The sequence below is a fragment of the Typopeltis vanoorti genome, chromosome 24, assembly GCF_054136105.1.
Source record: "Typopeltis vanoorti isolate ZY-2024b chromosome 24, IOZ_Tvanoo_1.0, whole genome shotgun sequence".
NCBI classification, from domain to species: Eukaryota; Metazoa; Arthropoda; class Arachnida; order Uropygi; family Thelyphonidae; genus Typopeltis; species Typopeltis vanoorti.
The window spans coordinates 68,362,251-68,384,587 of record NC_143572.1 but is presented as its reverse complement, the minus strand read 5'-3'; the positions used below and the strand labels follow the sequence as shown (position 1 = coordinate 68,384,587).

Genomic DNA, 22,337 nt, shown 5'->3' with positions numbered 1-22,337 from the left:
AAGTGCATTTCTTGTTATATGGCAACTGAGAGACAGCTACAAATGTGAGATAATCAGATTAACCGTTCTCTTCAGTGTGAGGTTTATCACACCTTCTAATGGACATGACAGTCAAATTGCACTTCTTATCCAGGTTCTTTCAACAGGTGGGCTGAATCATATCCAGATTTAGCTGGACGTTTATAGACATCCTGGCCATTTGGGAGGTTAATGGCAATAAAATGTTTTGCATTCTGGACAGACAAAGTTTTGTAATGATGTTTTGCTTTGCTGCTGTATGCCCAATCTTTTTGGAGTAGTAAATGCATTATTGCAAATGGAGGAAAAATTGAGCAGTGATACGTTAAATGCCTGCCTTCTATTTTTTGTTCTTTAAATTTTGAATGCAGCAAATAGCTTCACACATCACTGAGTAGTCTAGCTTCATCGTGAGATACTGTGATCGGTCACACAAGTAGTTCAGAATTATGTTAGTATGTTTATTAGTTTTAGTTTCATAACACACACATGGTCGGCACTTGCGATGTGCCTGTTATTGAAATTGTTTTGTCAAAAATGATATGTAAAGCAGTTAAAAATTTATGTACTTATCGGATTTGAATAGTTGTATTACTTTAAACAAATTTATTGTAATTTGAAATGTTAAGTTTTTGTGTTTTATGACAGTCTCTTGTCGCTAACAGAAACAACCGTGTCAGCCATTATACAGTATTTTGTTTCTCGCATGCCACTTTCATGGAGTGCGCATGCTCGCCGAGAAGTTTGATGTGTGATTGACAGCTGACAAGTTCGGTATCGAAGTCACAGCTGTAAACAAGATAGCGTGCGAAAGGAATTTAGAACACAGGCTGGCAGATATTTGGATTCAGAGGAACTTGAGTTTTTTTTTTATGTGACAGTCGGAGGAAAATTAATAGTATATTCTGAAAAAGGAATCTTGGAACTATAAAAGATGTTTTATAGGTGAAGAAGATTTATAGGCGATTCCGAAACTGTAAGTTTTATTTTAAACGGAAGAGTTAAGACTGTCAATAACCATTAGTAGTGAATAAAAGAAGAAATTGTTATTTACGTTCTAAAGAAATGTTCGAGAGAACTTTGATTAGGAAGTTTCATCTGTATTAAGGACGCCGGATCTAACTATTATTTCTACTAAAAAGAGACAGAATTGAGTCGGGAAAGCTATATACTTTATTCTTCATTTTTACAGGATCCTTTCTCATCACTTATGTAGCACACATTAATTCTTCCCGACTCAATTCTGTCTCTTTTTAGTAGAAATAATAGTTAGATCCGGCGTCCTTAATACAGATGAAACTTCCTAATCAAAGTTCTCTCGAACATTCCTTTAGAACGTAAATAGCAATTTCTTCTTTTATTCACTACTAATGGTTATTGACAGTCTTAACTCTTCCGTTTAAAATAAAACTTACAGTTTCGGAATCGCCTATAAATCTTCCAGTTAGCGTTTCCTCCAATATTCCTTGTAAAACGCCTATAGCAATATTTTCCTTTTATTTATCAATACTTATTCCACTTTGAAACTTAATAGTTCCACGATTCCTTTTTCGGAATATACTATTAATTTTCCTCCGACTGTCACATAAAAAAAACTCAAGTTCCTCTGAATCTAAATATCTGCCAGCCTGTGTTCTAAATTCCTTCCGAACGCTATCTTGTTTATTTCTGTTACTCAGATACCGAACGCTTTCCTTGTCAGCTGTCAATCACACATCAAACTTCTCGGCGAGCATGCGCACTCCGTGGCAAGCGAGAAACTAAGTACTGTATAATGTCTGACAAGATGTCTCCATTAGCGACAAGAGAACGTCTCCATAAAACACAACTTAACATTTCAAATTACAATAAATTTGTTTAAAGTAATGCAACTATTCAAATCCGGTAAGTACATAAATTTTTAACTGCTTTACATACCATTTTTGACAAAACAATTTCAATAACGGGCACATCGCAAGTGCCGACAATGCATGTTATGAATCTAAAACTAATAAACATTCTAACATAAATAGTTCGTAAAAATATTCAGAATTTTAAATTATGATTATTTTTACAGCTTCATCATGAGACACTGTGATCAGTCACACATCACACAAGTAGATCAGAATGTCATTGTTATAAATACATCTATTAAGTATAGTGATTAATTCCTTACTGTGGAATTCGAGTTCAAATTTGAATAAAATCTGAGAATTTATTCAAAATTACCAGGATACTCTCGTTACTGCTGGCTTTCCATGTATAGAACAAATTTTCTGTGTTTCTTGTCTTTTGTGTTTTGTTTGTCTTAGTGTTATAATCTGACACAGAAGTCACAATACATAAATATGGAGTTTGCATGTTTCTCATTTTCTAATCTAATATTGTTCCAATATTAAATACATATTAAAACAAAATCTTTTCTATAAGCAATGCTTGTCAGATTTTTTTTAATATATAATTACTTGAGAGTTCAGGATATGTTTTTCAGTCCATATTCTTTTTTAATAACTGAAATTAGTAATAGTAAACCTTTAATTTGAAGCCATGAGGATAACTTAAGGCTTCAGATTAATGGCACTGAACTTTATGTATAAGGTTATATTAGAACCCTATACATAAAGCTTAGCCTATTTCTCCTTTAACTTTTAATCTTGGAGCTCCATGGAAATAATTTCTCGAAATTGAAAATCATTCCTTTTTTTTTTTTTTTCTTTCCCCTCCAGGAGTTGCAAAAGATGGCACGTATGGCAGACCCCCACCTGGTGCAATGAATCAACCTGTAGGAGGTGGACCACCACCTAAGCGAGGGCGATGGGATGCATCTTATTCTGCAAATGGTTATGGAGGTGGAGCTGCGTAAGTTTTCCCCCCTTTTTTATATATATAGCTATTTAGATTTTATGATTTTCTTGATGATTTCAGGTGAATAAATCATTGTAGGAATTTTTAATTTAACTTTCATTATTTGTGGTTCAGTATCATTTATATAACATGTTACTGTTATATAAAGTTTTTTATTTTAAATGTAAAATAAAAATAGTAATGTATTACTATTGTAAAATTTTGGGGAAAACTTTAGTGATATTAGGTTTTGCTTTGAATTCCTGGCATATTTTGTAATGGAGTAGCAGGATTTTTCCTGCTACTTCATTACAAAACTAATTCACTTCCAGAAGGCATTACCAACTTCAGAGAGCCTCTAAGAAATACATATGCTACAGCCACTACTGCAAATCTGGATGGAGTTGATATAGAAATGTAGGGAAAGAAATTAATTTTATAAGTGCTTGAAAATCCTTACATGAATTTGAATGCTTAATCTAAAGTTTGAGTACATATGTATTGTACATATGTACTCAATTTGTCACATATGTATTTAGAATATGAGACTTCCTTATGGAACTTTAGTTTTCTTGACTTTTAGAAGTTAGTGTATAACCAAGAAAAATGCAGCGGCATTTCTTTCTAAAGGAGGGAAGGTGGCACTCATGTTACTCTAGTGATCATGCCCTATCGATGTATATCACCTTGGTTCAAACCCAGTCTAGAAGTGAAGCATGTTTATGAAAGGCTTTACAGCTGAAAGCAGGTTAGACAGTCTCCTGTGGAAGTGGCAAGCTTTTCTCCTGATATCTCAAAATGAAAAAATAGGCTTAATTCCTCTATAAATAGCCAAGTTAAGTTTATAAAAAACCTAGATGGCTGTAACAGGCTATTTGGCATTAGAGAAAGACAGGTTTTTGGATTTTAATTGTCATTGATTTGGGGATGTGAATGTGAACTAAACTTGGAATATGTAAAGTGGTAATTGTAAATAGTGTGTGTGTAAACCTATAAAATTATCCGTATGTACACATACCACTGGCTATTGAGTTAGAAACCTTTATGCATGTGTGCATAAACGTCACTTATACAGCACATATATAAAATACTTGGTAACATGTGTCACCAAGTGTTCAAGGCAACTCTTGAAGAATGCTACTGGTTATTGTGGGTGCATGTCTGACTGGAGCCATGATTTTGAAAACAGCAGAGCTGACAGGTTTTGTAAAAGGTTAAATAACCTGGGTGTTTAATCAGTAAAAAAGTAACCCACATTGCTTGTCATCATCATCATCAAATTCCTGCCATGTACCCTCAAGGGGTGTACAGGATATGATAGTACTACATGAAAAATTTACATCATTACTAACTTCCTATCTACAATTTTCCTCCAAATTAGTCTGTTACTTGTCGAGACTCCAATATTATCAGATCTTATGTTTCTGTCGTCTAAGCCACTTTGTACCGTATCAATCCACCTATATCTTGGTCTTTTCCTGCCAACTTGGCAGAGAACACTTGTTTTGCTAATCTTTCCTCGCACATTCTGTTTAAGTGACCATACCACCTGAGATTAGCTCTGCTAACACATTCCTGGATGCTGACAATGTCAAGTTCTTTCCTAATATCCTCGTTTTTAATATGATATTGCCATTGATGCCATCTGTTCTTACCTATAATCTTTCTCAGGACTCTCATATCTGCAGTCTCTAGTCTTTGGTCAAGTGCTTTACTTCTGACCCTGCCCTCAGATCCATAAGTTAAAACTGGTTTGAAAACTGTCTTGTATTACAACTAATTTAGTGTTCCAACTAATTTCTCTCTTATTCCATATGAATTTATTCAATTGACTTCGTACCATACCGGCTTTGTTGATTCTGTTGTCTATTTCTATATTTCATTTACCATCTTCAGTAAAAATCGTGCCTAAGTAGCTGAAATGTTTTACTTGTTTCACAAGTTCTCCACGTTCACAACACAGATGACATTTTCATTGGCTTTGTCTTTTTATTGCTGACCTTCATTCCATATCTATTACAACAGTTATTCAATTTAGTCAGAGAATCTTGCAGACTTGTAGCAGATTTATTTAGAAGTATAACATCGCCCGCATAAAGCAAAGAGCTGACATTAACATCTCCAATTTTGATATCATGTTTAATATCCTTTCCTTCATAATGTGATCCATATAGATAATGAATAACAGACTGGATAATGTATATCCATATGTCTCATACCAGATTTAACATTAAACTACTTTCCTGTACTACCTTCAGTTCTAACTGCTGACTTACAACTCAAATAAAGACTAAGTTGCTTGATATAATGTTTCATTGACACCATATAACTGTAGCCTATTGAATAGCTTCTCTCTTGGCACCTTGTCATATGCCTTTTTCAAATCGACAAAACTTAAATACAGATATTTGTTACATGCCCATGATTTCTCCACTATTTGTCGTAAAGTGAAGATCTGATCCTGACAGCCTCTATTTGGCCTGAATCCAGCTTGTTCTTCACCAAGCTTTTCTTCACAATTCTTCTCAACCGTTTCTCAAGTATACTTGCGTAAATCTTACCAGGAACACTGAGTAGGGAAATACCTCTGTAATTCTCACATTCAGTTTTATTTCCCTTTTTATATATAGGTACGATTAGAGCTCTACTTCAATCATCAGGAATTTGTCCCTCTGTTCAGGCATTCTGAACAATGCAGTGCAGCCACTGTAAGACTTTTACACCACCATACTTCAGCATTTCTGGTCGAATATCATTTACTCTTGCTGCCTTTCCACATTTCAAGCCTTTGATGGCTTTTCTACTTCAAGTATGGTTATGTATTCCTGACTGTATGCCTGTTGAATGTTTTTTACCACTGTGCTGTCATCACTGCTTGTTTCATTTAGCAAATTTTCAAAGTAATTACTCCATACTTCAAGGATATCTTTTTCTCCCGTTTTCATTTCACCTTTATCATCTCTAACTCCTTTTACAGCACTCTTTCCTCCATTCCTAAGCTTCTTCAACAACCTCCAGAATATTTTGCCACCTTCTTGATATTTATTTTCTGTGTTCTTGCCCAAGTCCTACCATGACTTTTGTTTAGCTAGTTTTACTCAGTTTTTTTTTTACACTTTCTTACATTTGTCTCTGTATTCTCTAAGAGCAAAAGCTGCCTTATTTGCTAGGAACTTTTGATATGCTTTCTTCTTTTCCTTCACTGCCTATTTAACTTCCTGTGTCCACTATGGAGTTCTAATTTTTTATCCTTGCAGACAACTTCACCACATACCTCTCTAGCTGAATCAATCAGGGTTTTCTTCAAGGCTTGCCACTCCAAGGTTTGGTTGCTGTTCTCAAACTCTTTCATTTTTTCTTCAATAATCTTTGTGTATTTTAGTCTACAGTTCACATCTGACAGCTGCTCAACTTTTATTCGCTTTGAAACTTTCTTACATGTTATTCTTTTCAATATGAAATTCAATTTAACCTGCTGAAGACTAAATAGTGATCACTTCCAATTTCAAATCCTCTGTACACTCTAGTGTCCTGCACCAGGGAGAAAACATCACTATCAACAATAACATAGTCAATGAGACTTCTTATTCCTTTCCTCTTCTCCACGTGAATTTGTGCTCATTTTTATGTTGGAACATGGTATTAGTAATAACCAGTCCATGTCCTCAACAGAAATCCAACAGGTATTTGCCATTATTATTCACTTTTCTTCAAATTTTCCCAAAATATTTTTGTACGTCTGACAATCATTTCCTACTCTGCTATTTAGATCCCAACAAGGACCAACTTTTCCTTTTTCATTATGTCAGTAGCTTTTTCTAAAGCCTCAAAAAATTTCTTCTTCTACCTTAGTAGTAGAATCTTCTGTTGGACCATAGGCACAAATAAGTCTCATTGTCCACTTTCCCATTCTCATATTTGCCTACATCACTTTACTTGATATTGCCTGCCATTCAAAAAGATTGGCCTCGTATTTTGTGTTGAATACTATGACTACTCCTTCTTTTCCTTGATTGTCATTGCTCGAATGTAACATTTTGTATTTATTGCTCAGAAAGACTCGCCAGTTTTTGTCTTTTTTGTTTCAGTCATCCCTATTATGTCGATCTGGTACTTATCTAATTCCTCAGCTAGCTCCATTTCTTTGCCATTCAGGCTTCTTATGTTGATAGTACCGATCTCTAACTCTGTTGATGTTGAGTTGTGGTGTGTTTTCAGATTTGTTCCAGTGGCTGACTTTTCGCTGTTCGCCCTGGTTCCCTGTCGAAAACAAAGGGGACCTTGTTTAACCAGGCGATGCCCCAGCCGGCATGAAATTTTGTCATGTTGTACCATCATTTTGTATTTTGGTTAAAGCTTAGACATTGCTTGTCTAAGAGATGTAACTGTGGTCCTTCGTTAGAATTTAATAAAGTCTGTTCCGAACCCATATCTCATCAAAATATGCGTAGGAAGTTTAAGAGGATCAGTATTGGCAGTCCTCTTGCCTATAGAGAAACCACTGATTTCTGCAAAGAACTGGAAAGTTCATCTACAGTGGTATCAGGAACACCTTGACTGGACACTAGAAGATCGGGGCTGAATTATGTTGTTAGTTTCTCACTGAATCTGTATACACCAGAGAAGCTGTTTAGTAAATTGGATTTGCAGATGATATTCCATCATTAATCCTTGAGAATAAATATCAGTGAAAAGCAGTGAGAACATCCCCCACCCTCCTTCGGTGAACCACTTGAGATTGCAATTTTCTCTTTCTTGCCACCTTTGAATACTTTAATTAGCCTACAGTATTATTTTATCTTATACCCTCTTGTGTGTTGTGGGATTTCATGTATATTTTAAGCATCCCTTTCCAAGAATCGCTTGTCACCTCATTTTACATTGTTTCAGTAAAAGATTTAAATATAAACTCAAGGTATGGCTATTTCATATTATGAACCTGTTTTACTATTTGCAGATGACGTTATCAAAAGTTGGATACTTATAAAGAAATTAGTAGTAGCAAAATTGTCAAATTTTGCCTTCCGGTCATGTTTAATACATAAATGGAAGCAAAATTTTGCTATTAGTATTAACTGGCATGGTAGAAGATATTGCATTGTTGCTTATTTATTATAAGTACACTCATTCATAATTATGTTTCATATAATTATGACATATTACACATTGTTTTGTGTAATATGTCATTATTTTAGTCATGTGTTGTATTTAAATGAATGTTATTTATTTTAATTTCTTTGAATATTTTTTCTTTTACAGTCCTGATTATAGTTATGGTGCTGGTGGTGGTGATTATCCTCCACCTCATGCTCCTCCACCTCATGCCCCTCCTCCTCATGCTCCCCCTCCTCCTCCTCCCCCTTCAGCTGGTGGCTATGAATCATATGCACCAGGTGGTAGAGAAGCTGGTGGTTATGGAGGTGCAGCAATGCGAGATTACCAGTCAAGTTATCCTCCTGCTGATGCCTATGGAGGTGGGTATGGTAATAAAGTAGGTGGAGGAATGCCCCCAGACAACAGAGACTACAGAGGTGCATATGCTTCTGGGCCAGCAATGGGTTACACAAGTACTTATAATGATGACAGAGGTTATGGACCTGTGCCTGGACCTGATCCTGGATATGGTGAGTGTTATTATTTATAACTTCCTTGGTGGAAAACGGCATTTAACAAATATCATTACTTATATATCCTGGATGCTTTTGCATGGTCAAGAAATTTTTTAAAAAAGTATTAAATAATTTAAACTTGGTCATTCTTAAACTTTTTTTTTGGTGTGCTAATGAAAATTGTTCAGATTATTTTGTCTCTGAATCTTGGTTTCTTAAAATGTCAGGGTAGGGCTTGAATCTTATATTGTAAATACCAAAATTATAAGAGCATACAGCCATATTTCATATACTGAAATTTGGACTTTTTGTTTTCCAATATGAATAAAACCTACTGCAAGTATTCAGTACCATGGGTATAGAATGTAAAATATTAGAATTGTTATATTTTACATTTACATTGTTGCTATACAGTAATTCCCCTGAATGAAAAGCACCACTGATTATGATTGACATGCAAAGGCATTGTGGATGCCATATGGTGAAATACAAATATAAATCCATCATTGGTTGGTTTGATATTTACTGAGAAAATCTTCCGAATATATGATTAGACCTCTGATTAAGGAATAAGTCATTTTATAAAGTTTTCTCTAAATTATTTGAAAATTTTTAAAATCTAATCTATATAGGTCAGTACTTATTTTTGGAAAACATCAACTTTACAACTAAACATTTCAGTAATTTGGATACTACTGTCAAAATGATGGTCTTTCTATATAATATCTGAGATGGATTTGATGCAATCTATCTGTCATTAATAGGTTGCACTTTTAGTAGCCCAGTATTCAGATAAGATCCACATTACCTGATCTGAAAATCTGCATTTGAGTCTAGCTTTATACTACTAATTTGCTTTTGAATTGCAAAGCATGAGAAAATAGTGATTATTTTAGCATGCAGCATTTGTTTGAAGAGCTAATAGCTTTAAATGGCAATCATAAAAAACTTATTACTACTGTGATTCTAGGAACTTTATCGTGTTTCATTCATGAGTTCAGATATCTCAGTTGCCACTACTTAAGTTGAATATTAAGCATTGCAAAGCAACAGTGCATAGCAGATTCACCTTCTTTTTGATATAATAAATGAACTACAACTACCTTAATAGGCCATGATTATATTTTGCAAGTACAATCATAACTAAATGCTAATATTTGCTGAATTTTCACTGCCGTTACTTTTTTCTTTGTCATTGTTAATGTGTAATGAATTGGCAATTCTGCTTGTGTCTTAAAAAAATTAAATCTGGAGATTCTCATCCAACTCTCAAATAAAAAATTGTTTCAACATTTAAAGATGAATTTGGTTGAAATCATTTTTCAGTTTTAAGTGTTTGCATTGTGTTTAAGTATCACATTAATAAATAAAAAAAAAAAGAAGCACATATTATTAAAAACGTTTAAAACATTACAAGATCTCTAAAATGTCCTTGTTAACAACTAAATTTATTTAGTCATCATTTTAGCTGCAGAAAATTCAAATAGGAGTGGCCTAGTGATAACTTTGCCTGCTTGATATGTGAAATCCAGATAATGGCTATTTGCTGCCCAAGGGAGGGAAAAGTGCAATGTAGGAAATTATTAGAATATTGTATAATTCAGAATTTGGGTGGTGATTTTCAGTTGCAAATGGTCAATCAAGAATTAATTATTATTGTGAACTTGATATGTGTCATAAAATGGATAGTGTTAGATTTTGAAAGTGAGGACATGAATTTGGAGCAAAGCAATTTAAATATATGCACAATGCTACAATTTAACAAGAATGTAGATGGGGATTTGTGGGGGGAAACGCTTGTCTGCGATGAGTGAGAATTTTTAGTTGATGTAAAAAAAAAAAGAGAGAGAAGGTTCAGTTTAATCGTTTTGTTTATGTAATGTTGATTTGGTTTCGTATGCCATAAAAAGTTTTCTGTATTTTTTACTTATGCCTGTTGAGACAACATGCTGGTTGTTACAAACGCCTGCTTTGTTGATTATCGTCGATTTCATTGTAATAGGATGTGACCTGTAATATGATATGCACACATCATTTTATCTTTAGATAGTGCTCAGCTATACTGTGAAGTAACAAATTAATCAGTGAAAAGTAAAATAGATGCACAGAGGACAGCAGTAATTAGTTTATATTACCTAATGATGTAATATGCAGGATTTGAACCAATGATAGTGGATATTAAAACTTGGAATCGTATTATTAACAATTTATGTTTTTTTTGGAAATAGAAAAATATATTTATTCTAATCTAAATGATTTTAGATTGTTTCCTGAGTTTCACAGAGCCAGTGATGTTATGATATCACTGGCTCTGTCCATCCAGTGTGTTTCAAAATTATAGAAACTCAGTAAAATATCTTATGAGTTTGAGCTTGGTTGTTTTTACTTTCATTTATGATGGCAGAGAAGAAAGTGACTTTCATAAGTGATTCAAGAGTTAAGTGAAAACGTGCAATGGGCATGTATCTTTGATAAATGTATGCGTTTTTTTCTTCACAGACTAATAAACAAAGTTATGAGTAATTCATATTATTGGTTAAGCTGGATAAAAATTAGCCAGAGCATTACTAGATTATGTTGACCTCTATGAATGAACATATAAGTATATTATGTAACTTTGAAGGGGATGCCCAAAGGCTGATATTTGACTAATGAAATATTTGTCAGCCAGTCCAAAATTTTTCAAGCCCTGGATAAGATAATATTCAGGATGATTCTAGATTCTAGATAAATGTATCCACCAAGTCTTTGAATAAGGTGGCATTTTGTTTCTTTACATGCCTTTTTTTATATATATATATTCTGTGATAGCTTCCACACATGTTAAAATCCTCATTTAATAGGACCACTTATTTGTTCAAAGATACTTTTAAGGTAAACAAGGCTTTTTTGGATCAAGCCACTCAAGGCTGGAAACCAATAACCCTTTTCCATTGAAGTTCATAGAAATTTACTCGGCTCTTCAGCAAATCCTCTGATACTTTCCTTCACTAGTAAAGTACCATTTGTAGCAATCATTAAGAATCAAGACTTAATTTGAACAAATTATAGCACTTTGTTTTTGGGTTATTTTTCATTCAGTACAGTGGAGCTTATGATGGTTGGTCTCTTAACAATGCTTACTTTTCGATTTTCTGAAACAATTCAATATTAGAAGAGGAAAGAGCCTTATTAATTTTGGCTTCATGCATATTGTATGCTAATATTTCATTTCACATACAGTTTAAGTGATTATTGTATGGTACTAATGGTCTTCCATCGGGAGATAAGATTCATCTCAGATTAGCTCTGCATTCTTCATTATTAATAATGTGAAATTATTTTCTGCTGTTTCCATTTTTGATAGGATTCTGCATGATGATAGTGTTCACTCCCCAATTTTTTTTCCTCATATATAAAGTCTCCATCTTTGATCAGCAGGACCATCTGATAATTGACTACTTAAGGGGAACAGTGAAAGTCACAAACTTGGAGCAAAGATATTGGAGGCAAGGTTGAGATGGTTTGGTCATGTGATGAGGGAGAAAGAGTATGTGGGAAGAAAGGCCATGCAGATGGATGTGCAGGGGAGGAGGAGGAAGCACGGATGGCCAAAGAAGAGATGAAGGGAGATGGTGGGGAAGGACTTGAGGATGAAGAATTTGGATGTGGCTACGGCTCAAGACAGCAGGTTGTGGAGGAGACTCACTACAAACAGCGACCCTACTTAAGTGGGAAAAGCTGAAGAAGAAGAAAGATCTTTAATTAGCTGCTTCATTTGTAACTGAATCATTCTGCTCATGATTTTCTTACTAAATTTGTTTCAGCATTTATTTAATTTTGATAAAAAAATTTATTTATGGAAATTACTTCATCTATAAGAGTGGTCTGAAAAGTTCTCAGTCTAACAATGAAAAATGGAATTTATAATTTCAAAATTATTTTTATTTTTCAACATAATCTCCCTTAAGACTGATACATTTATTCCAGCCATTATTCCATCCCTGTAGTGGTTCTCGATGAGATCTGCAAAATACCCCTATACAGCTGCAATCACCTTGATTTGAAGAAAAACGCTGACCAGTGAGGAAGCGTTTTAGTTTTGGGAAGAGAAAGGTCAGAGGGAGCCAAATCTGGGGAATAGGGTGGATGTTCCAACAATTCATAGTGCATCAGGACAATCCACCTTTGTGGGCAGGTGCATTGTCCTGATGAAAGATTTTTTCTTCTGCAAACTGGGTATTTTCTCATGAATTTTTTTCATGTAGCCTGGTTAAAAGATCGGAATAATATTCCCCAGTTATTGTTTTGCCCTTTTCAAGATAATTAAAAAACAAAATGCCTTTAGCATCCCAAAGCACCGATGCCGTGACGTTTCCTGCTGATTGAACCGACTTTGTCTTTGGCACTGAACAACCAGCTTCTGTCCACTGTTTGGATTCTAGTGTGTAATGGTGAATCCAAGTCTCATCCATGGTAATAAATCGATGCACAAAATCAGTTTTATTCTTGTTAGAATGCTCCAAGCACTGTTGAGAGAATTTCATGCGAGTGCATTTTTGATCTGCTGTGAGCAAGCACAGCACCCATCTTACACAAACCTTTTTCATTTGCAATTCTTCATGCAAAATATATCCTACATGTTCTTTTGAAATGCCTATAGTCTCAGCAATTTCATGCACTTTGACTCACCAGTAGCATATCGTGCACTTGATCATTGATCAATGATTTCTAGTGATGTTACACTTTTTGGACGTCCTTCACTTGGATCATTCTCAAGGCTGGTTATGCCATGTTTAAACTCGGCAGCCCATTTTTTAATTGTTGAAAACGAAGGAGAAGAGTGCCCATAAACTTTTATGAACTTTGAATTAATTTTTTTTTTGGCCTTAAACCTTCTTTTACAAAGAATTTTATAACTGCACAATACTCAATTTAATCCATTTCAAGGAATACAGACAACACCTTTGCTTTAAAACAAACTACTTGATAGAATGAATTGCAATTTCATGTGGATGCTTATGACAGATGTACCATATTAGAAAAAAAATCTTGTCGATAGTGTTGCCATCTATGGTTGAGGCTGAGAACTTTTCAGATCACCCTCGTAAAGCAATGATCTTCATATCATCTGCTTTGATATGTTTAATATCACTTTTCTGTGGATCATAAAATTTATGAATTCCTGTGTGTGTGAGGTTTCATCTCCATCACTGTTTTGAATAACTAATGGAAGCCATATAGGCATAGAAAAAAATTTGACCTTAATGACTTTAAAAGCAAAATTCTTTTAAAATATTTTCTTTTTGTATAGTGCTATATATGAAATGCTACTTCAAACATGGAATGAGACCTTTATAGAAGTACTTTCTATAAAGATTCAAAATGTAGATATGTTAGCTGTCTCATATGAAGCCTGTTATGCTAAACACTGGAATTGTGTAGCCACTGAAATTTACAATTCTCATTTTCCCCTGGCCTTTAATAGTTTTTGCAACCTAATTAATGCTCTGATAGAGTTAATCCTACTTGCATAGTGTATTATTGCTATCAATTGTGTTTGGGCAAGTTTGCATGTTTTATGGGGTGAAAAAAACCAGACTTTCTCGGAGGGGGGGAAAACCTGTCGCCTCCATACGTGATGGTTAAACCTACCTTCAATTGTTAAAAGCCCTCAAATGATTTGAACCCACATGTTTTCAACTAAAGGTAATGTCTAAACATTTAATCTCTAAAAGTTTTCCTTTTTTTTTTTTTTTTCTTTCAACTACTGCATGTTTGAAAGCTATCCCTTAGAGCTTTGTTCTATTTAACTCATATCATATTTCTTCTCCCCTGCTCACTGCTAAATAGCAGTCACTTGCTGCTGTGACTACTACTACCGGGTGCATCCCCAGGTGGCAGATCAGGGAACAGCCTTTAGATATGGAGGCTAGCTGCGACATAAGCAGAGCAATCTGGCGAATAAGCAGCCGTGAACCAACAGCGGCTGAGCTATCAGGGCGTGGGGGAGCAGAAGTGGCAACTCTGTCTCACTTAAAACCTCACAAAGCCCAATGACAACTTAGTGACATGGCGAATAGTGCTGCCATTAAATAAGCACCTGCTGTGGCCACTGCCCCTGACAGTGGTTAGCAGCACTGACACAAGGTTGAAGCCAAATGATGACAGAAAAGCTTGTGATCAGAGATTTGCAGATGGCAATATGATTATGTTGTGTACGCCTGTAATACTGCAGAGCAGAAAGCAAATGGAGACACTACTTCTCTACCTTATCTCCAGAACAATTACCATGGCGAGCAAACTTACAATTGGCCCCGAGTTCCCGGCTTCCCTTAAATGAGACAGGGGTGCGAAGAATCTCCAGTCTCAAAATGGTGTCCACTTTTAAAATCGCAACTTGGAATGTCAGAACTCTATATGAAGCTGGCAAATTAAGAAATGCCACAAGAGAAATGGGCGTCCGATTTTGGGAATTTGCGAGACAAGATGGCCAGGATCTGGAAAGTGTCAACAAGATAATATGACAATGTATTACTCTTGGAATGATGAGAACAAACATCGACATGGTGTAGCTGTAATAGTAGATGAAGAAATCAATAAATCGGTAATAAATTGGATCGCATTTTCTGAAAGGATAATGCTGTTACAACTTAAGGGAAACCCTGTTAATATAAATATCATCGTAGCTTATGCACCCACAGCTGACAAAAGTGAAGATGTTGAAGAGTTTTATGAACACTTAAAAGAGATTAAAAACCTAACAAAGAAACATGATATAAACATAGTGATGGGTGACTTTGATGCAAAAGTGGGCAGGGGAATGGAAAAATTGTTGGAGAACATTGCTTAGGCACCAGAAATGACAGAGGATTGCCTTGTCCTGTTCTGTCAGGAAGAAGATCTAATAATAGCAAATACTTGGTTTAAACTTCCACCCAGAAGACTGTACACTTGGAAATCGCCTCAAGATAACCGACATAACATTGTCAGAAATCAAATTGATTACATACTGATAAATAAAAGATTCCACAGTAGTATAAAGAGTGCAGAGACTTATCCTGGAGCAGATATCTCATCCGATCACAATCCCATTCTTGCAGAAATACGCCTTAGATTAAAATCAGCTAAAAAATCACAAAAGAAGAAGAAAATTGATGTAGAAAAATTAAAAGATCTGAAGATAAATAAAAGTGCCAAGACACAGCTTAACCTATGATTACAGCAGATTAACGTAGAAGAAAATAAAAGAGTGGAATCATTGCAAAGGTGGTGAAGGTAACACAGAGGATTTCTGCAATAACGAGGACACTGACCTGCAGAGATAAAAGAGTTATCATTCCATTGTATAAGGCTCTGATCAGACCACACTTAGATTATTGTTCTCAGATTTGGTCCCCAGAGAATGTCATCGTAACAGCAAGTATTGAAGAAGTAGGTTATGTGAATAATGTAAAACAATGGGAATGGATGACATGAGATTTTTCTCTTATTGATACAAGAAGAATGGACAAAAACAAAGACCTATCCAGATATAGAAACACATAACATCATCAAGAAAAAAATAAACGAAGCCAAGGAAAATTGGATGAAAAATTTATATAGTGGGATTGAACTGCTTCAGAAGAAACATGATAATTTCAGTCTATAAGAAAATCAACGAAATTTTTGGAAAAAAGCAAACAGTGTCTCTAAGAAACTAAAGTGGAAGCACAGATTTGGATAAAATATGTAAAAGAACTTTTCAATGATATTAGACAGAAGCCTATAAATATAAACGATAACATTCAAGGACCAGCAGTTATGAAATGTGAAATAGAGAATGCTATAAGATCAGGTAAAACAGGAAAAGCCAGTGGACCATATGGTGTGCAAACAGAATTTTTAAAATTAATAGAACCAGATAACATCAGACTTCTTGAAAAACTATTTAATAAAATATATGAAAGTGATGAATTTCCCATCAGATTGGCTCAAATTAACATTTATCACTATCCTAATGAAACCCAAAGCGAATTCCTATGGTGACTTCTGATGATTTTTAATCTTTGGCTCATTAGTCTAATGGGCCAAACATTAAAAATCTTTTTGAAAGTAATTCAGAATTGTATTTATAGAAAAAGTGAAGAAACAAAATGCAATTCGGCTTTTGGAATGGTTTTGGTACTAGATTGGTCCTTTTCTGTGCCCAAATATTGATACAAAAATACATAGAAAAACAGAAATCTTTGTTTCATATATTTTGAAAAAGCATTCGACAAAGTTGGACACACTAACTTAATAGAAGTCTTTCGACAAATAGGGCTAGACGAACAAGACATAAGATTAATAATAAATCTGTATTGGAATCAGTCAGCTACCATTCAATTAGACAACATTACCACCAGTGTGGAGTGTGGACCATTCTTGTTCAACATATACGCAGAGGGAATCGCAATAAATGGAAAAATTGTTAACAACCTACCATATGCAGATGACACCGTGCTAATTACAGATAACATTATGGATCTCCAAAAACTCATTGCCAGAGAATACATAGGGAGCCAAAGAATGGGAATAAATATAACATCAATAAGACAAAAAAAATAGTCATCAGTAAACATCCAACCTCATCAATGAAACTGACACTCAATGGGAAAAATATCGATCAAGTGTCAAGATATAAATATCTTGGTTGCTGGCTTAATGAAAAGTGGGATCCTGAAATAGATATAAAGACAAGGATTGAAGTTGCACGGCAGTCCTTCATGAAAAATGAGAACATTATCCTGCAATAAAGACCTAAACATGGAAGTCATATGCTGAAATCCTACATGTGGTTTATTCTGATCTATGGAGTTGAAACATGGACATTGAAGGTGACAACCATCAAGAAAATTGAAGCCTTTCAGATGTGGCTATACAGAAGAATGCTAAAGATATCATGGACAGAAAAAATTACCAATGAAGATGTCTTAAAATCCATTGGCAAAGCTAAAGATCTTGTACAAATAATCAAGAAATGAAAAACATATCTTGGCCACATCATGAGAAATAGCAAATACCAACTTCTTCAAACTATTTTGGTAGGAAGAATTGATGGCAAAGGAACTAGAGGAAGAAAAAGAATACCATGATTTGACAACATCAAGACGTGGATAAGAAAGAGCAGTGCACAACTGTTCCAATTAACGCAAGAATGCAGTTTGTTCACCAAGATCGTCACTGACCTTCAATAGAAGATAGCACCATAAGAAGAAGTATTTTGGACTAGTCTGTCTTTCAATAGTAACATAATAGACTTTTGTGTGATGCTTATAATAACTGCTCTATATCCATAGCTGAAATTATTATTACCTTTTTTCTGGTTTTCCCAAAACGTTTTTTCTGAGCAATTCATTTCCTGTGTGGTCTTTTTCCTCAAACAAGAACCAGCTATGTCATTGTTGGTGGTTTCCCTATGCAATTTCATGCAACCAATCTAGTTTATTCCACTTAGTCATACCAGCTAAGACAAATCACTTATGTTTAGTTTTAATTTATCTGTTGGCACAGCTTTTCTTATATCAGTGGTATCACTTCAGATTATCACTCAAGCAGTAGTTAATTGACCAACACTTCAGTGGGAAGAATTTATGAACATAATTCATTCATAAATTTTGTATTTAGTATGTATTATACTTTCATTCCCATTTATGCTAAGAAGTTAGTCTTTTTAATATAACACTCCATATAGTGCCTCCAAGATAATAATAATTTTGAGATCCAAAAAGCTACTGGATTTTTCAGCATTTATCTTGAAAAAGCTGCAAAGTAAAAAATTCATTTTGCATACAAGATGCAAAACATCTTTGTTTTGCATCTTGTATGGATCAAGATCTGTTTTCTGACTACTTTTGAGTGTCATGTTTTGTGGAAAAAGGAACATTTGAAAATTCCCAGTTCAGCTAACCTTTCAGAAGTACTATGAAAATATCCAAAATGACTGAAGTAGTAACACTAACTCAAAAGGATGTAGTCGTAATACTTCTCAATCTTGATATTTTCTAGGTGCTTTTGAAGTAGTTCAAATTAAGTTTGCATTCTTGTTCTTCATAGGAACTATTGCCGAGTTATGTAAAACCTTAATTAGTTCTTCTCTGCAATTTTAATTTCTAATCCTCTTTCCTAAATGGGTAAATTTCTGATTAAAACAGAAATTAATATGTATTTAAGGATGTATTAAATCCCATATTTAAATTTAGAACATTTCTATTGAGTTTAAAGCTTTTTAGTAATTTCCCTCTTTTTTTTTGTTTTCAGTTATGACATAATTGTTCAATTTTTTTTTTCTTTTTGTAAAAATGCATGCTTCTAGTTACTTTCATGAAAATAATGTTCTCTTGATCCCCTGTAGGACATTTCCCATGTGTAGTACCTCAAATCATTATCAAAGCAATGGATGGTTGTGTAATTTTGATTTGCAAATTTTTCTTGTAGAACAAAACATATCTGAAATAGTTTGTTTTGCTTTCCACAGATAGTATGTTAATTATAACTTAACAATAATTCCATTTTAGATTTATCCTGTCTTAACTAATACCTTTAGTTGTATAGCAAAAAATTTAAAAAAAAATAATGGACAAGCAAAGAAACAACTTCTTTGAAGGAAAACAACAGTTGTTCATTGAGCATGTAATGAACATTTAGTTTTTGTTGATAAGAGACACCAAAAGTCGATTTCTCTCTCTGTCCTGTTGCATGTTTATATCAGCCGTGTTTTCATTTTTACTTATCTCCCAGATGTATTTCTCATTTCGCGGTCACGTGCAAAATTTCAGTTTTCATATTTTCAAATACTTTGGTGGCTACCAAGCTTAATAAGGTAATTTTAATGCACTTCTTTTTTCTTTTTTTTAATTCCTCTGATTTATGGTTATATGTCATTGGTAGCCCTCTTGTATAATATGTTTGCCATGGCGTAAGATTGCTTTTTTATTTGTCACGTCTAGTTTATTCATTTGCAAATTGATGTGCAAGAACACGACAGATTGGTTTGGAAAGTTGGCATTTAGATTTGATATTTTCAGCAAGCACATTCTTTCCCCCTCAGATTCTTAGTTACCGTGTTTTTCTGTGTATAAGATAATTGTTTCTAAAATTTTTAGACCAAAAATTGGGGGTTGTTTTTTACAGGGGTAACCGGTTTAGAGACCCGCAGTTGCTGTGGCAAAACTTCCAGTACCTTGTTTCCGTGAACAGGCTTCTGCCAATCACTAGTCTTTGTTAACTCTGTTGATTGATGTCATTAACGGCTGATTCTGAATCAATGAGAACTCTGAAAGCATTTATACTTCTGCAACTTGTTGGTGGAGTAAGTTAATGCTTTAACAATATTATGAGCACTTGCTCATAAAAATGTCCGAAATAAAAATACGATGAAGAAAAATGATATGCCCAGAACTGAGAGTGATGCATAATTTCTTAGTATGTATCTTAAAAATATTACCTAATTACTAAATATACTTTGAATATTTAAAAAAAATATCAAACATTTTATGTTTAAAATATTAATTTCTTAATTTTGGGTTCAAAAAAGTAGGGCTTGTCTTATACATGGAAAAATACGGTATGTTCAATTTACGTAACCATTAAATTATCTTTATGATGAGAATTTACCAGCTTATCATAAAATTACTTAAAGCGGACACAACGATGTTCAGCCTGAAATAAAGAAACCTTACCAAATGCACAAGTGACTGAAACTACTATTTGAACACTTTATGCTTATCTGAAAAGGTTTATTTTGTATGGGGGGTTCCTTTTTATTTTAGTTTTAATTTTATTCCAAGAATAACCAGTATAATATGGTTGGCTGGTGAAACTATAAAAATCCTCTTTAACTGCAAGACAGTTATGTTTTTCCACTCACCTATTATGTATGTATGGGTGCGTGTATATGTATATGTAATATAATTGTGATTTTTAAATAATTAAAATAAACAGCTTTACCTTGCTGTTAACTGCAAAAAATTTACCCAATCACTGAAATTCAGAATGAAAATGATCAATAATTAAATGCTGTTTAATTTTGCTTCTAGTCAGAATAAAATACCATTTTTGAAAAATTATCTTGATTCACTTTTTATTCAGTTCAGCATTATAATCAAAGCTAAAATATATATATATATATAAAATAGTACTGGATTTTTGAATAAATTAAAGATAACTTTAACTTAAGATGGATCACCAGTACTCAGATTTTAATTGTTAATGTAACTTTTTTACATCAGCTTTGAGGCTAATCTTAGTATTTTTGCACAATAACCTTGATTGCAGGTGGAACCAGACCCAGTAATGATGATCGTTATGGATATGACAACTATGGAGCTATGAGCTCCTATGGACAATCACGCGATAACTATGGTGGCCCTCAAGGAAATTATGGGCCTCCTCCTCCACCACCACCCCCACGTCGTTACTAAATGGTTAATGAATGAATCAATTTTTCACAAGCAGCTTATCAGTATCTTTTGGCTACTTAATTATAAATGTGTGTGCTTTAGAAGAACATTCAATGAAGAATATTTTAAAATCATCCCAAACCATTTTGGGGACTGTAACATTATCCATCTAACATACAGTGCGTTATATATGGACAGTTTGGTTTCTAATGCAGTTTAAATTGTGTGGGTGTGTGAGAGAGAGAGAGGTGAGATGAGATGACCACGAGACGAACATCTCATGCCCGAAGACAATTCTTAATGTGCTGCAGAGAATTGCTACTTCTGTATACATCAATATTTTTTATTATTTAATCATCTTAGAAATGTGGCTCTTGCATCCTCATCTGAGTGCTGATCTAGAATTAGACAGTACACATTCTTCCAGAAACACAAAGTAGCCATGTTTGTCACATCACTTGTATATTTAACCACTTCATTGTACTTTTTTTTAAATCTTGTAATGAACCAAAGCTCATGAGCTTGGTTTGTGAACAAATGTGATGTAATTAAAAAAAATTATTAAATGAAAAAAAAAATGCAAAATTCATTTTGGTCATACAATGAATATGATCACTCTTGTCATACTTAATTATATATTTTTTTCACAAGTTCATATTTAATGCATTAATATTAAAGGCAATAAATTCTTGTTGAATAGTATTTTATCTTCAGAATTAAAAAAAATTCAGTTATTAAAACATAAAATTAAATTTATTGAAATTCGAGAATGATTTCACATTCTTTACTTTATTTAATATTCAAGACAGTAAATTCTTGTCGAATGGTATTTTATCTTCAGCATTAAAAAATTGTGATTAAAACTAACAAATTAAATTTTGAAGAAATTCCAAAATTATTTCAGATTCTTCAATAGAAAAATATTTACAACTTACTGAAATAGAAATACATGAGGTGGGTAGGGAGCAGATTGTTTTAGCCTATAGCTGAATGAGTTATAATCATATTTGTCATGTTAAGCCAAATTTCATGTAAATGTATGTAGGAAATTGGTTTTAAGTGCATTAATGGAAATTAATTTTCAATTTAATATTAAAGAGAGTAAATTCTTGAGTTTTCGCTTCGGCATTAAAAAAAATGCAAAATAATTTCACGTGTTCCAGTTTAGCACATTTATGTTTGATTTTAGTGGATAAAGAATACAATCCGGTTTGCTCTTCTGAATGTTAAGATGCATGCAATGCACAAAAAACAGATTCATCTGTCATATATATTTTGATCTATAAAATATACAGTGCCCATGCACTGCTTAAATTAACGCATATTCTCTAGTTGGTCATATTGAGCCATTTATCACATGTGGAATAGAATTGGAAAACTGCATAATAAAGTGTAAACATTAGTTAAGAAAATTTCTCAGCTATTTCGTACAACTATTAAAATTCAAAAAAGATTCATTTTCATGAATACATAAAGATATGGGTGG

General features: G+C 33.8%; 1 protein-coding gene across 1 annotated transcript in view; it reads left to right on the top strand.

The window, feature by feature from the left end:
- Nucleotides 1-21,440, top strand: part of LOC150093383 (uncharacterized) — a 45,229-nt gene extending 23,789 nt beyond the window's left edge. The window contains exons 4-6 of the mRNA XM_090413877.1: nucleotides 2,724-2,856; nucleotides 8,101-8,465; nucleotides 20,727-21,440. Of these exons, the coding sequence (XP_090270003.1) occupies nucleotides 2,724-2,856; nucleotides 8,101-8,465; nucleotides 20,727-20,872 (644 nt within the window). The 3' untranslated portion in view covers nucleotides 20,873-21,440. The remainder of the gene's footprint in view (nucleotides 1-2,723; nucleotides 2,857-8,100; nucleotides 8,466-20,726) is intronic.
- The last annotated feature ends 897 nt before the right edge of the window (nucleotides 21,441-22,337 follow it).